The following is a 15595-nucleotide window of genomic DNA, read 5'->3' as shown; positions in this document are numbered from 1 at the left end:
GCAGTGGCCATTTAAAAAAATAAATAAAAATGGCCACTGCATATGCGAACTCTCCCCCGGACCAGACTGGGGGCGTTTCTAAGGGGTTCCGGACCGAACTGGTCCAGTTAGGTTTGAGTCCGGTCCAGACACCAGGCTTCCCTAGCCTGAGGCAGGGCACCAAATGCCACACCCTTCTCCCCCTTTCCTTTTTTCTAAAGCAGAGGGCAGGAGGGCATTTTGCTGCCTTGCTGGTGCCTCAATAATCTGCTGTCTGAGGCAACCACCTCATCTTGCCTCATGGAAGGGCCGGCCCTGGTTCCTCCCCTTGACTAGGAACCCTGGCTGGCTAGGGTACTGAAGCTCTGGGGGAAATTACTGGAAATAACGGGCTTCTCATGTAACATATTTTCATGGTTGCGTGACTAGCACCATGGCACACTTAGCGTGCTCATAAGAATACTACGCTTCCATGCCACTGTGTGGTATGTGAGCCACAGTGTGGAGAGACTCTTAATGGTTACGACCAGCTTTGGTCCAAGTCAGGTATGCACATAAAAGGTTGTAACTAAAATACTCTAATATGATCCTGACTTGGGGGAGCAGTTAGCTTTTTCCCCTCCATGGGTTGCTTTGGAATGATTGTCTTGGAAATATACCTATGGAAAATATGCTGGGAAAGAAAACCTTACACATCGAAGCACTTGATTCTTGAGACACATGTCCACTGAAACTCTTGAGCATTGGGGTAAGAGCAAGGGAGAAAGAATGTGAGCAAACAAAGCTTAGCAAACTGTGGCCAGTTATGAAGTGATGGTGATGGGTATATTTTGGGGAAATGGGATGCAATTAATTGTAGGGACAATGAATGTAGCTTAGTTGTAGAACACATGCTTTGCCAGTATTAGGTCTCGGGTTTATTCCTTGGCAATTCCAGGTAGGGGCCACAGGGCTGAGGAATACTCACCCGAAACCCTGGAGAGCCACAGCCAGTCATTGTAGATGGCCTCGATTTCCCAACCTCGGGTCCTCCAGCTGTTGCTGAACTACAACTCCCATCACCCCCAGCCACAATTTATGGATACTGGGGATGATGGGAGCTGTAGTTCAGCAACATCTGGAGGACCCCAGATTGGGAACCCCTCATCTAGATGGAACAATAGCCAGACTCAGTATAAGGCAGTATCTTGTTCTCCTTTGGAATGTAGTCCAGGAATGAGGATTGCTAGCATCCGTTCATTTTTTCTGTGTTTCTCTTCTGCTACATCATGCTTTAGGGAAACCGCCTCCAAGATACTAAGATCAGCCATTGTTTCATATTGGATTCTGTATGAGCTCTTCCACTCAGCATGGGGTGTGAATGAATGTTGTCATACATGTCCTTCCCCTGTACAGCTGCTTTTGTGGACAGCCCCTACTTCCGGAACCTGATATATGAAGAGTGGAAAGAGGGGCCCTGTTCAGACATTGAGGCTATTCCCACAACCACCTTAAACCGGGCTAAGGGAGCCCAGCCCAGTTTCAGCTGGTCGTGTGCCACAACGGGGGCCATTCAGCTCCCAGAAGCAATCCAGCTTAAATGTCCCCAACCACCCAATGAGGTTAGTGGAGCACGTGCTCTGCTAACCCCGTTTCCTTGATCATGTGTTGCTGTGGCACAGCTCCACACCATGGCGACTCATGAGCGGCCCACCGATCGGGAGGCTGCAACAAGCTTCCCGGCATCGGGGAGGGGTGCTCCCCAGCATGCCCCGTGCACTTGCTGCCCCAACCCGCTCTGTGACGGAGCCAGTAATCATGCGGGCAGCCAATCCGGCTCCCCAGGATGGGCTACCTGCTCGTGTGCAGGATGGGCTACCTGCTCGTGTGTGGGGAGAGCAGGCTTGACCCACTCTCCCCGCAAACCCCCTTATGCCGTTTCACACTGCTCATGTGAAGCACCTCCTAAAGTTGCGACTGTGTTCAGATGTCTGTACACATGTACATGTTTTTGTGTGAATAACTGTACCTGCATTCATGTTAAAAGTGAACCTGGGTACAGGTCCCTCAAATGCATGGTACCGATTGGAAGTGTACTGCTGTACTTGCATTTAATGTAACATGTGAATAACTGCACCTGCGTATAGATCTGTACCTGTTGTTGCTAGCACTGCTCTTCTGTGGGCTCCCAGAAGCCTCTCTGCTTATGCTTGAGACCACAGGCTTGTGGATTCTCACTCTTGACATGCTCAGGAGCCTCGTGGGATTTTGAGCTCTCCGTTTGTTGGCACATGGGGATCAATCACTTAGTAGGCAATGGGACAGTTGCCCTCAGATTTAGCAGCTGCCAAAGCCAAATTCAAAGGGAACTAGCTTCGTGCCTTCTCTATGCTGGGATACCTAAGTAGACTCCAGAGTTAACTCACAAAAGTTAGTTTTTCATTCAAGGTCTCTCTCTGCACAAAGATTGATCCCCCTTTGGTCTACTTCTCCTCCATTGATGCTTCAAACAAGCTAAAAACAATTACTTCAGCAGGAAAGTCAGATAAGGCTGTGCGATGAAACTCCCTTCCTATCAGAAGTAAGCTAAGCGGACGATAGAAACTCAGAGGTGTACTCATTGAAATACTGATTAGTTTACTAGATCCTTCCAACCCAAGAAATACCATGTTTGAATGTCCATTCACTCAATGTACATAACAGGGTACGCTTGACCCATTCAAACATTGTGTTGTAGTGCAGCACAGCAAACACAAACAATGGAACCTTTTGAGATTCCCTGGAACTTCCCTATTCAAGAAAGAAGAGCAACTGGAATGTAGGGATGTGCATGGAACCATTCGGCGCTCCATTCCAGGAGCGCCATACTGCTTCCATGGACCAGCGTTTGAGCCGGTTAGAAGATGGGAGGTAGATAACTTTAAGGGCAGGAGAAGGTGCTTACCCCTCCCGTCGCATTTCCCCCACTGGCATTGTGTATTCAAACGGTCTGGTGGGGTGGCGGCATACTTCCCTGCCTCCCCCATTGCTTCCTCGGACCGGAAGTGACCAGAAGTTTCCAGTGTTCACATGCACATCATACATGCGTGTGCATGCCCTACGCGTGTGTGCGCGCACACACACATACACACACTATGTGCCCACTGGGAACTTCCAGTCACTTCCAGTCCGAGGAAACAATGCAGCAGCAGGGAGGTCTGCTACTGCCCCGCCAGACCGTTTCAATACACAGCACCAGCAAGTGAAATGCAGCAGGAGGGGTAAGAGCACCCTCCCCCACCCTTAAAGTTATCCACTCCACCTTCAAACAGGCAGGTGCCAGTTCTGTGCACATCCCTACTGGAATGTTGCCCCAGGACACATTTTGGGCTTTAATTGCCCCTGGTTCCTTGAGCCAGTGTGCTCCACTTGGCTTCCCATGTGCTCCCTTGTGTACTCCATTTGGATCCCAGTGCGGGTCACCCACGATTTGGGTGCTAGATCTAGTTGCCATTACTTTCGGCCATGTTTTGCTCTGCGTGCTAATCACGCTTCCAGACGCCAGACTGGCCCTTTTGCCTGGCCTGATCTGCCCAGCCCGCCTTGCTGTTATCAGAAGTTGGCTACTCAAGAGCAGACCCTTTTTGGATCTATCTTTGCCATCGAATCCCCTTGGTTCCCTGCTGCTGTCTGCAGCTTAGAAGTTGCACCTTTGGTTGCACCTGAGCCACGAGGGTCCAATAACTGCTAAAAGAAGGACGAGGTTGTATAGTCATCCCTGCGCCCCTCTGGGCTCCCTATCCCTGCTTAAATCCAAAAACCTGTTTCTCTCCAGCCTCCTTTCTCTGGTCAGCCTGGAAGTTTTTTTAATTTGGACACTAAGCTAAATTTCCTCTTTGCAGTTATCTGGTTAATCTTACAACATATTTATAGTAGTAATATTGCTTTAATTGACTCTCTTACTCCATCATACCCCTTACCCTCAAATAAAACCTTCTTTGTTTTTGAACTTCTGCATCTCTCTTTTCATTTCCCTGACACCAAAGATTTGCACTAAAGTTATTCTGATGTGGAACTACTCCACTCTGAGCTAATTTCCCCACACAGTGCCCCAACACAATTTTGGGGTGTTCACCCATCACCCCGGGGCAGTTCTGTTAACAGAGTGTACACTGTACACAAATTGTACCAGTGTTGAACATAAAGTGTGCATAGGGCTAGGGTGGCCACGTTTTCTTTGAGGAGTTCTAGCTGCGTTCCAAGGGCAGGAGTGCCCTCTAGGGGCGATCAGAATTCTTCTCTCTGTGCCTGAGGGAAGGCAAAGCTGTCTTATTGTCCACATTCCACCATCTCCCCCAGTTGGCGCTCTTCTGACCACTTCCCTAGGACTCAGTCTTCAGGAGGGGGCTCGTGGTCACTTGTTCTCCTCCTCCCCTATCTGGTCTCTCCTCTGGTGTGATGTGAGACTCAGGGGACCCCTCCTTAGCCCCTGCTATGCCAGGCTGAAATCACCACCAAAAGACTCTTCTATGGCCTCTCTTCATCCCACAAGACATCCAGGGTCACTCACCCAGGCAGCTGAAATGCAGGATGTTTGGGGGAAACCCAGGACTGGATTTTTTTCTTGAAAGGCTTGTGAGCCAGAGACACAGGGAAGACCAGGAGAGCTGTTGGATCAACTGCCATTTAAGGCCTGAATTATTTAGAACAAGTTAGTGTAAAAATATTGTAGAGACTGTTCAACGTGAGTTAAAATAGAAGATAGTTTGTCAGGAGGTTTGCGTGAGAATGGTCCATTGTATTCTGTCACTTTGTATGTTTTCGTCCTGTGTTGGCATTTATAACAGTGAACAGCCATTATTGAAGAGACTTTTGGGCTTCTCAGCTGCTTATAATTTCTTTCCAGCAGTCAAAACAAAGGCTTTACTACTAGCAAGAAACTGAGAGAAAAGACCCACAAGGATACCTTCAACTTTAGCCCAGCTTTGGAAGCTCTTAAAAATCCACTGTGTGCAGTAACATCTGATCTGTGGGCAGTTTTTTATTTTTATTTTTAATGAAGAAACCTCTCCCTGCCTCCCTCTCCCTCCCTCTTGTTCTTGAACTTATTGTATCATAAATTCTGGCTGACATGCTGACTAATGCTGTGCACATGCTTCTAATGACATGCAGGCAGTGCTAGCCCTGTGTGCTTCTGAAGCACGAGTGCTTTTGTGCAAAAGTACGACTATATTTGGTGCTCTTCTCTCGCTCTGGAGGCGCTTCTTTGTGAAAACAGGGGTGTCACATCCATTGGATTGGGAGTAGAGGGAAATGTCCCTGGGCCATTATAGTCCAGGGTGCACCCCAGGGTCCACCCTTGCCCTCTCTCACACCCAGCCCCCAGACTGTGAGGTACAGCCCCATATCTGCTCCAGGCAGCGCTCAGGAGAGAGAGAGAAAGGTGAGTGAAGCACCAGCTGGGAGTGAGCAAGAAGCATGTGTGAGCCCTTCCTGTTCCTGGCCATGCCCCCTGAGAGTCATTGGATGGTTATTGGAAACAATTGCCATCCACTGTGCAACTGCATCTGACAATTTGACAAATTGTCTGACAATTTTTAAAAAGCACTTGAAAACCCACCTCTTCACCCCAGCTTTTTCAGCTTTTAAAATTTGAAAGTTTTAATCTGTTTTGACTTTTAGATGGTTTAAATGGTTTTAAGATTTTTGTGTATGTTTTAACTTATGTTATTGTTAACCAACCAGAGACAAAAGTTTGGGGTGGTGTACACATTTGATTGATTGATTGGTTAATTGATAAATAAATAAATTTGCATGATCCTTGTGTTTTGTGCAAGAGCACTCTTGTGCAACTGTGCACATATTCCATCTACGGTGCTGATACAGGCGGTGTGGCTACAGTGGCAGATTAACGCATAGGCAAAGGAGGCACTTGCCTTCAGTGGCAAATTTTGAAGAGTGGCAAGTTTGTCTATGTGTTAATCTACCACTTGCACTTGGGGGGGAAACTTAAATCTACTTTGAAAACATTTAAAACCGCCGCTATGCGAAGGTGGCAGGAGCTCCTAGTGGGCTGGCCTGCCTGCCTGCCTCCCAAATCATGACAGGTCAGTGGGCCATCTTCATACGTGCGTGTGGCGAGATCATGGCAGAGACAGTGGCGAGAGCTCCTCGCATGGGCCCACCTGCCTCCCAAATGACAGGTCAGGCCATTTCCGGGCCATTTGGGGCCTCTGTGCACATGCATGTGAGGCTTGAAATGGGCTGAAAATGTTTTAAAAGTAGATCTGATCCCCCCTGCAAGCCCTATACTTGTAAAGGGGAACACCTGCTGGGGCAGCAAATCTTTCATTGCGTATGGGCGGCAACTAGCTTAATCTGCCCCTGCGAGGCTAGTGTGCACAGGGGTACTGGGCCTGGCTGGCAGCCTGTCACTAGGCCTTCAGCAAACCCCCTACGTGGCTGAATAGAAACACATCCCTGTTCCCCAGGGACATGTTTCCGCTGTAACAGAGCACTTCTGGAACATGGGGAGGATACGAAAAATAGCTGTGCTCATGTGCAAGAGCACCTGTGCTTCAGAAGTGCGAGGGCTGCTGCTGCTGCATGTGTCCTGTTAGAAGCACGCACGCTGTGTCCATCTAGTTTCTGTTTGCCTTTGAACATTATCTCTGCTGTGGGTCCCCTGAAGTGACCCTGGTCAATCCATCCTCAGGCGGTTTGTTGTTGCATTTTATTTATTGATTTCTAGCAAGACTCTATTTTGAAAAATGGTGGCTCTCTCACCTGCCCAGTCACCAGGATTATTCTTCGCTGGAGGGATAATGTAGAGGAAATAGCAAGGCAGGGTTCCATGAATTACGGTATCAGCAAAGCATCATTTCCCCAACAGATGGATTTATAATAGTAGCCACAAGCTGGCAAGGAACACATCAGCACTGCACAGTATAAAACATAAGGTCTGTTTTTTCTCACGGAACGATAACATTGTCTGGCGTAACCGCAGTGGAATCAAGGAGGAAGATGGATGTCGGCTGTGATGAGAAGTTGCTCTTGAGTTTTCTCACTCCTTTCCAGCTATGGCTAACAGTCCTGTCTCCTCTCCATTCCTAGGCAAGACTCTCATCACCAGAGAAACAAGAGCAGCCTGGGTTGATAACGATCCAGCTGCTGGGATAAAGCCAGGACAGCAACTTCTGAATGGGGCAGAGCAGTTTACAAGCGGCTTCCTCTTCCTCTCTGCAGAGACAGAGTGCTCAGTATCACTTTTCCAACATCCTCGGGAATTGGACAGAGATGTAAGGCCCAACTAGACCTTACTTTTGAAAGGCCGTTTTTGAAGTGGGGGCCACTTGAGCAAACAAAGAACAACAACAAATATTTATATATCGCTTTTCAACAAAAGTTTCCAAAGCAGTTTACATAGAGAAATAACAAACAAACAAACAAACAACCAAACAACCAAACAAGTAAGATGGATCCCTGTCCCCAAAGAGCTCACAATCTAAAAAGAAACAGACACCAGCAACTGTCACTGGAGGTACTGTGCTGGGGGTGAATAGGGCCAGTTACTCTCCCCCTATTAAATAAAGAAAATCACCATGTTAAAAGGTGCCTTTTTCAGTGCTGGGGGGCCTTTTAAGAGAGATGGGGCCCTCTCTTAATAGCTCTATGGAGAAAGCACTGGGAAGGGCTCCACTATTCCTAGCACTCTATGCACACCTTCCAAGATATGCAGAGGCTCAAGTAGGCTCCGTTTCCCTTAAAGGAGCCCCCACCCCAAAGCTGGGCAAAGTGCAGCACTACATAGTGGGAATGGTAGTCTCCACTTGCTCCTAGGGGACTGTGCAGAGTATTCAGCTTGGCTGGAACCTCACATGGGTCCATTGAGCCATTAGTCAGGGAGCTGCCATGGGCCCCCACGCCTTGCAGTGAAGAACGCTGTCCTACCTTGTCTGTGTGGGGGAAATCTAGTGGCAGCTCAAGACTTTGGCAGTCACTCAGGCAGGGCACCAAATGCTGACCCACCTTGTGCACTTCCTCTCCCCCCGCTTATTAAACAAAAGGACCTCTGCTAACTGAGCAAAGACGTACCTTTTAAAAGTGGTGATTCTCTTTATTTAGCAGGGGGAGAGCAAGTGGCCCTCTCCATCCCCAGCATGGCTGTTTCTGGTGTCTCTCTTATGTTTCTTTTTAGATTGTGAGCCCTTTGGGGACAAGGAGCCTCTCTCTATACACACACACACACACACACACACACACACACACACACCACTTTGGGAACTTTTTGTTGAAAAGAGGTATATAAATATTAGTTGTATATAAATATTACAAACAAACAAATGCCAAAAATTATATTTATTATTATTATTATTATTATTATTAGTCATAAAAGCGAGGTGAGGAGAGCACCTTGGCACTTTGCAGGCACCCCAATAATCTATTGCCTGTAACAACCACCTCAGCTTGCCTCATGGAAGAGCCATCCTGGGAAAATATGCGTGCACCACAATGCTTCAAGAGCAGCACGAGTGGCTTTTGTCACAGCAAGTATGCCATCCACAGTCACATCCAGCATCCATGCAGCACTTCAGACCTTACACTTCTTTCCTATAGGGAAACTGTCAAGTAAGAAGCACTCCAGGTTTAGCCAGAGGCTCCTCAGTCCAGTAGCAAAGAAGTCCGCCCCAAAGTAAGCCCATTTAAATTCGGCCAGGCGGTTCATTCAGTGCAAGCTGTGTCAATAAATCAAACAGCTGTATTTTGGGTCATGGAGGGGTCTGTTCTTATTTTGGGATTCAGCTGCTCACAGAACTTGGCAGCTGAATTGGAAGTATTGATTTTGTTGGAACAATTTATGCCTGACTGCAGGAGAACTTCTTTCTCAAGATCTGGCTTTCAAGCACACAGATAGGTTTGTACGTGGAGAATTTAGGTCGGAAGGAGGGGTGAGACATGTCGCAAGGCCAGTCATAGGCATTTGGAGGCTGCTAGAAGCAATATTCAAATTGCACCCTGCTGCACTAGATCCGGGGTGGTGGGGTGGTGGTGGTTCTGTGGGCAAAAGGGCTTAGAATCTAAAAAGAAACAAGAGGGAAATACCAGCAACAGCCACTGGAGGGTATGAATAGCTCCAGTTGCTGTGCCCCTGCTAAGTACAAGAGAATTTCTACTTTTAAAGGGTGCCTTTTAAATATAATTGCTGACATGATGAGGAAAATTACTCAAAGTAGTCCCACTGAAATTAAAAGGACAACTTAGGCAATGCCTAACTTGTCCTTTTAATTTCAAACGGTCTACTACTTTGAGTATTTTTCCCATCATGCCAGTCAATATAATTTATATTATATTCTATTACATTTAAAACAATGTTTAGCTGTCCTGGCAAAGATTTATCACTCTTGTATATAATACATTTTCCTGCAGCATCTTTTGGGGTTCCTCTTATATTTGTTAGTTTGTAATTAGTGCTGTCTTGTGTATAAGCAAGCCCAGAAAGCTTCACGATGAGAAAGACCATATGAGAGAACTGGGGGGAAACCTGTTTTAGTTTGGCAGCAGAAGCCTGTGTGATCTCCTCGGGGGCCCAAAAGGTCCTTGGCCTAGATAGACTAGAAACTAGAGACAGTCTATAGATAAGTTCTGCTTGGTTTTTTTGTTTTGTTTTTACCCAGTCTAAGTTTCATTGATTGGGCTTTTCCAATGAAATAAATAGTAATTAGGAGAGGTCTGTTCCGTGTTACTGTTTTCACAAATATAATACTGGCCCCCTTTCCCCTAACCCTCCTTACTGCCCCATAGCCTTTCATTCTCACTACTACTTTTCCTAAGCAAGTAAAGTGACTGGCTGATATACTGTACAACAGTATATTAGTCTAGTAATATTGTGTTTTCACTGAAAATAATGAGCCTACTCTCATGTAACACAATGTGTGCAATTTTTGCACTGGCACAGATGCAACTTTACTAGACTGAGGCACTGTTGCACAGTATGTCAACCACTGGACGACTTTTAATGGAATATGTGCTCAGTTGCGCAAGAGTGCTCTTGCACAAAACACAAGGATCATGCAAATACAGTTGTGCAATGGACGGCAATTATTTTCAAGGGCCATCCATTGCACCGCTGTGTTTGCCCAGTTCCGAAGTTTTGTGTAGGGCCACTTTTGCGCAACTGCACATTTGTTCCATTAAAAAGCAGATGGAATGTCATGCACTTATATGACCATCTTTTCTCTAGAGATGGGCACAAAATGGATTTTGTGTTTTGTTTCAAACTTGAAACAAAATGCAGGTGGCCCAAACATTCCATTGAAACAGCAGTTGACCTGGTTGTTTCAATGAAACTAAACTTGAAACGTTTTGAGTGTTTCAGACATAGGAAACAATGGGGAAATTGAAACACCCCATTGTTCCCCATGGGTAGCTCCTAGGGACACCAAAGTGGGTTGGGTGGTAGGGCATGATGGGTGGTAGGGCATGATGACCCAACCCACAAAAGAAATAGGCAAGCAGGCAATTTAAAACAATTCTTTAACCTGTCTCCCAAACCCCCATAGAATCGGAAGCCAATGCCAGAATGCCAGCCAACAAGGGGAAAACTGGCCTCCAAAATAGTGCTCACAATGTCAGAATATTTCAGATTGAAATGAGGTTGTTTTCTTCTGAGCTTGAAACAGGTCCTTTATTTTAAGGGCATTTTTGTTTCAAGAGCGAAACACTCAAAACAGTCCATTTCATGTCAAAATGTTTTGATGTTGAAACATTTTGCACATCCCTACTCTTCTCTGTTGCTGCAGCAGCAGCAGCAGCAGCAAAGTTATAGTTACCTGGGAATGCCAGTTACTAAAGGAAACCAGCTGTTATTGTTTCCCCAACTCAGAGTGGCAGCTAGGTAATTTTGGACCTTGGACCTAATGAGCTTACAGTACACTCCCTGCAAAATAAGCTTCCTCTCCGTATATATAAATTCACAAACTAACTGGAACAAAACACGTGTCCCTTGCTCCACAGTTCAAATATAAAACCAGGTTGGAAATGTATTCATTCATTCATTCATAAGTGGGGGATGGGATTTAAACGACAACACATGCCCCTTGCTTCACAGTTCTCATTTTCTTATTTTGGATACAAACCAACTTGAGCACAGTGCATTTGTTTTTTTAAAAAAATGTTTGTTTATTCAGATGTAACAGTTCCACTTTCACTAGAGGTGAAGTACTCTATGGATAGAGACAATTCTTTCAGGCAGCTTTACTGCATTAGGGAAAAATTCATTAAAAATCACAGGATTGACCAATTTCCTTGAACTAAAAATGCACAAAGTCCTGCCATCTTGGAGTACATGTGTGCTCAGTTTCAGAACTCTAATCCCAGCCATTCTGGAAATGTAAAGGGTTGGCGGGGGGATGTTGCCTTTATGAAAGCAAAGGGCAGATTCCTTCACATGGGGGTGGAATGATGGTCCAAGGAAGGGCGGGGCTTCGGTTCCAGAAGTTTTTGTAATTTTCTGCCATTAAACAAGCCACTTATAGAATTTATTTGGATGTTTTTAAACAACAACCCCCCCCCAAAAAAACCATTGCAAATCAATGGATTGACTGATCTACTTGAAAATCAATACACAATCCTGATAACCTGTACTGCATCTGAGCCCAATTTCAGAATTCTAGGCCAAGCCATTCTAGAAATATAAAAGGGGATGATTTTTACCCTTTTTATGAAGGCAATGGGAAGATAAGTCCACATGGGGAGTGGAATATAGTCCAAGGAAGGGCCTATGTTTCAGGAGTTTTTGTAATTTTATGCCATGAAACAAGCCAGTTATAGGACCTCTTAGGGAAGTTTTTTTAAATTCAAAAAATCATTAAAAATCAACAGATTGACTGACATGCTTCAAAATCAATACACAGAGTCTTGATAACCTGTCCTATATCTGTGCCAAACTTCAGAAATCTAGGCCAAGCTATTCCAGAAATATAAAAGGGACCCCTTTTCCCTTTGGGGAAAATCTTGGGGCCCTCTAGGAGACCTGGGCCACAAAGTCCATGCCTAACAGCACCCCTGCCCGACTGCCATCATCACTCCTGGTGGAGGTTTCTCTTATCTTGCCAAAGTCCATCACTTACTTACCATGCTGGCTATTCCAAACAGACCCTGGCAAGGTCCGTGGGTGCACAAGCGCCTCTGAGTTTCAAGCCTGCAGTACGGATTCTGATTCGACACTCGCGTTGAAATCCCTATGCCACACGTAGTTGAGCAGGCAGACCACGCAGTGCTCCATGCTTCACATGGATAGGGGATGGCTATCGATGCTATCCCAGGCTGCCTGTGTGCTGAGGGAGGGAGGGAGGGGAGTATTTTAAAGCTGATATTAAAGAATTTTATGGAGAGTCAGAGCTGTGGCCTCAGCCAAGTCAAAAGTTTAAAAATGGTGCAGGATGGAGGACCATACAAAATTCATATTCTTAGATTCTATAAGCAGAAACTCTTTTGAATGTGCAGTCAAAATGCACATTGCAAGTTGTAAGTCTTTCTCTCTAGCCACAGAAACATATAATCATCAACTCATAGAATGTTAGCGTTGGAAGGGGTCTTAGAGGTCTTCTAGTCTACCCCCACTCAGTGCAAGAAACTGCTATACCATCTCTGACAGAGGGCTGCCCAACCTCTGTTTGAAGATCTCTAGAGAAGGAGAGCCCACCTCTGCACGAGGAAGACTGTTCCACCATTAAATAGCTCTTTAAGTTAGGAAGTTCTTCCTAATGTCTAGCCTAAATCTGCGTTCTTGCTGTTTCAGCCCATTGGACCTTGTCCTGTCCTCAGGAGCAACGCAGGGATCGGAGGTCCTAAAATCTGCAGTGCAATGGTTGTTCATCTGTGTGACCTAGCAGTATTCTAGACGTCAGACCCGAATGCCTGTAATGAACACCCAACAGCTCCCCCCACCACCACCAATAAAAAACAGCATTGGGAGTCTGAAGATCTGAGTGAAGAGGCTGTTGATGAGGAGTGGGGGCAGGGAGGATACTTGCCTTTCCCCATCAGCTGCTTTTCAATGCACAAAATCACTCATTCCTAAGTTGCTTTACTTTCAGCATTTACCCTTCTAGCTTGAGGAGGGGTTGAGTGGAAGAACATCAAGCAGGGAAAGAATTAAGCAACCCCTCTGCTCAAAATCACAGCCTCTTGATGCTGCTTTTGGTTTTTTAGTTTTTAAAAAGAAAATGTGTGTGTAGTGCATGTGTGCATGAAATCTGCCCTTTATTCCTACAGCTTTGATGGCAGAATAGGACTGGTATTAGTGGGGTGTATTAAGTTGTATCACATTCAACTTAGTAGGAGTGCTGTCTACACAAAGTGCACATATTCTATTAAGATATCTAAACCCAACACAAAATATTAAAGGAGATGTTACTGTTAGAGTTCCAGATAACTGCAGTTACAGTTGTAGAATCTGGAGACACCTTTATTGGGAGGGAAGAATAAAATTCATGAAAACCATCTTCCCATTCAAATTCCAAGGCATCCAGGATGACATTTTTTCTGCATCCTGGACAGGACGTCCGATTCCTGGATTGCCCAGTCCAATTCTGAGCATGTGGAAACCAGCGTCCCCTGTAGCAGGGGTTCCCAGATGTTGTTGACTACAACTCTCATCATCCCCAGTGCCAATGGCCTGTGGATGGGGGTTATGGGAGTTGCAATCAACCACATCTGGGAATCCCTGTTACAGGGAACGCTGGTGGTAGTCCTAGGTATACTTTGTGGAGGTGGATTTTCTCCCCAATACTTTGTGGAGGTGGATTTTCCCCCTTATCTACACGAGCTCATTAGAACAAGAGCTCTGTACACACATTTGAATGAACCTGCGTAAGCTGTGGGAGATGCCTGCCGCTGTGATGCTGAAAAGGACTGAAATATCACCCATAATCAAAATACGGCAACAATTCAAGTTTCAAGTTCAACAGTTCACATTTCAAAAATTGCTCAAGTTTTGTTTCTGAAATTTGAGAGTGTTTTTTCCCTTGCCAAAAGTAACAACTCTCAGAAGGATAGCTGTGTTAGCTTGTTGCAGCAAAAACAATCAGGATCCTGGTGCACCTTAAAGGCAAACACATTTATTGTAGCAAAAGCTTTCAAGGACTTCATTTTTCTGGTGCTTCGCTCCAGGCATTGTAGCTACACAGTATCAATGTTTAAAAGACCCGTATTCCTACCCAGGCTGCCGAATGGCAAGTTTGGTTCCCTATATGGCTCAGTAAACCTCTTCCTCTCCTTTCTGGATCAACTCTAGACGGAGCAAGTTAGCTTCTGGACTTAGCTGTGCAGTATGTGGACAGAGAGAGCTTCCTTTTCTCTAGTGGCATTGTTGATGACCCACTTCTCTCTAGAACACTCATTTGCTGATTAGGCACCTGCAGTTTTGTGAGAGCCCCTTTTAACCAACAGAAAGTATCTCCTGTGTGGAGCAGCAGGAAGAATTGCAAGGAGCAACAGGTCTTAAAAGACAACTGCCCTTTATTGTTAACAATACGAAAGATGAAGCTCTGCAGAAGCTCCACCTCCCAGCTTCTGCTCCCCAAACTTCTAACCCTCTCCTGTACAAACAACACGGGGGGGGGGATGATGCACAAAACAGTAGGGGTGTGCAAACTGGTTCAACTTCAGCTGGGGTTCGAGTCGAACTGACTCGGTTTGACCAGTTTGAGCTCGAACCAGACTGACCCTCCAAAAAGGGGGACTGGTCCGAGCTCAACCAGCTGAACCAGGCCCAGTTCACCCTGGTTCTCCCTGGTTTGGGGATGCTTGCAAAGGGGAATCCCATAAGGATTCTCCTTTACAAGCACTGGGGGAACCCTACTAGTCTGAAAAAGGGGAGCAGGGGCAGGTGGGAGGTTACCTGATGTGCTGTGGCAGCGCAGGTCCTCAGCGGCGGCGGATTGCAGCTCCCCTAGGTTTCGCCGGCACTACTCCTATCAATGTGGGTCAGCAGGGGCCCAGTTTGGCTCCTCGACAGCCGACACTGATGGGGGGAGAACCAGTGGGGCCTAGGGGAGCTACCACCAAGGAGCCACGCTGCCGCTGTGGCACATCAGGTGACCTCCCACCTGCCTGCCTTTGATCAAACTAGTAGGGTTCCCCCAATGCTTGTAAAGGGATACAGCATCAGGGGAACCCCAGTCAGCATCCCCAAACATGCTAAACTGGTTTGATCTGGTTCAAGGCATGAACCAAACCGCTGTTCGGTTCTAATGAACGGGCTTGTGGACAGGGCAGCTTGGTTTGACTCCAGTTCAGACATGAACCGAACTGCCCACAGCGGTTCCGTTCAGCGGTTCCAGTTCAGATATGAACCGAACTGCCCACAGCGGCCCCTACAAAACAGCCATCAAGTTCGACCATCAAGCATTCTTTCTGATCCTGGTCAAAAAATAGGGTTTTTAAACTCTCATCTGCCCACCCCCAGACTTCTGACTATTGTGTCCAGGAATTCTCTCTGACAAATGTGGCAACCCTAATGCTATTCCACACATAAGCACACGTGAGTTCATTTAGCCCTAGATTAATGCCCGAAAAGAGTTTGTGTTTAGTCTGTAATTGTGGCTCAGACAACAAAATGGCAATTGCAAAAGTAGGCTGAGGCCTGAGGGAGTTA

The 15595-nt window shown here is 46.3% G+C and overlaps 1 protein-coding gene across 7 annotated transcripts in view; it reads right to left on the bottom strand.

Moving 5' to 3' along the window:
- Nucleotides 1–6637: 6637 nt before the first annotated feature.
- The window catches only part of CCN5 (cellular communication network factor 5), a 116717-nt gene continuing 107759 nt past the window's right edge, over nt 6638–15595 (bottom strand). For 5 of the 7 annotated variants that reach the window (XM_053242862.1, XM_053242864.1, XM_053242865.1 and 2 more), the window contains 2 exons: nt 12070–12272; nt 6638–7107 (listed from right to left, as the gene is read on the bottom strand). In XM_053242862.1, the coding sequence (XP_053098837.1) occupies nt 7063–7107; nt 12070–12272 (248 nt within the window). In that variant the 3' untranslated portion in view covers nt 6638–7062. Of the gene's footprint in view, nt 7177–7217; nt 7289–12069; nt 12273–15595 lie in introns of those variants that run through there. The other 2 variants (XM_053242868.1, XM_053242866.1) reach the window with 2 other exon arrangements.

The sequence above is a fragment of the Hemicordylus capensis genome, chromosome 4 (assembly GCF_027244095.1).
Source record: "Hemicordylus capensis ecotype Gifberg chromosome 4, rHemCap1.1.pri, whole genome shotgun sequence".
Classification (NCBI taxonomy): Eukaryota; Metazoa; Chordata; class Lepidosauria; order Squamata; family Cordylidae; genus Hemicordylus; species Hemicordylus capensis.
This window is presented reverse-complemented; position numbering and strand designations above follow the sequence as displayed.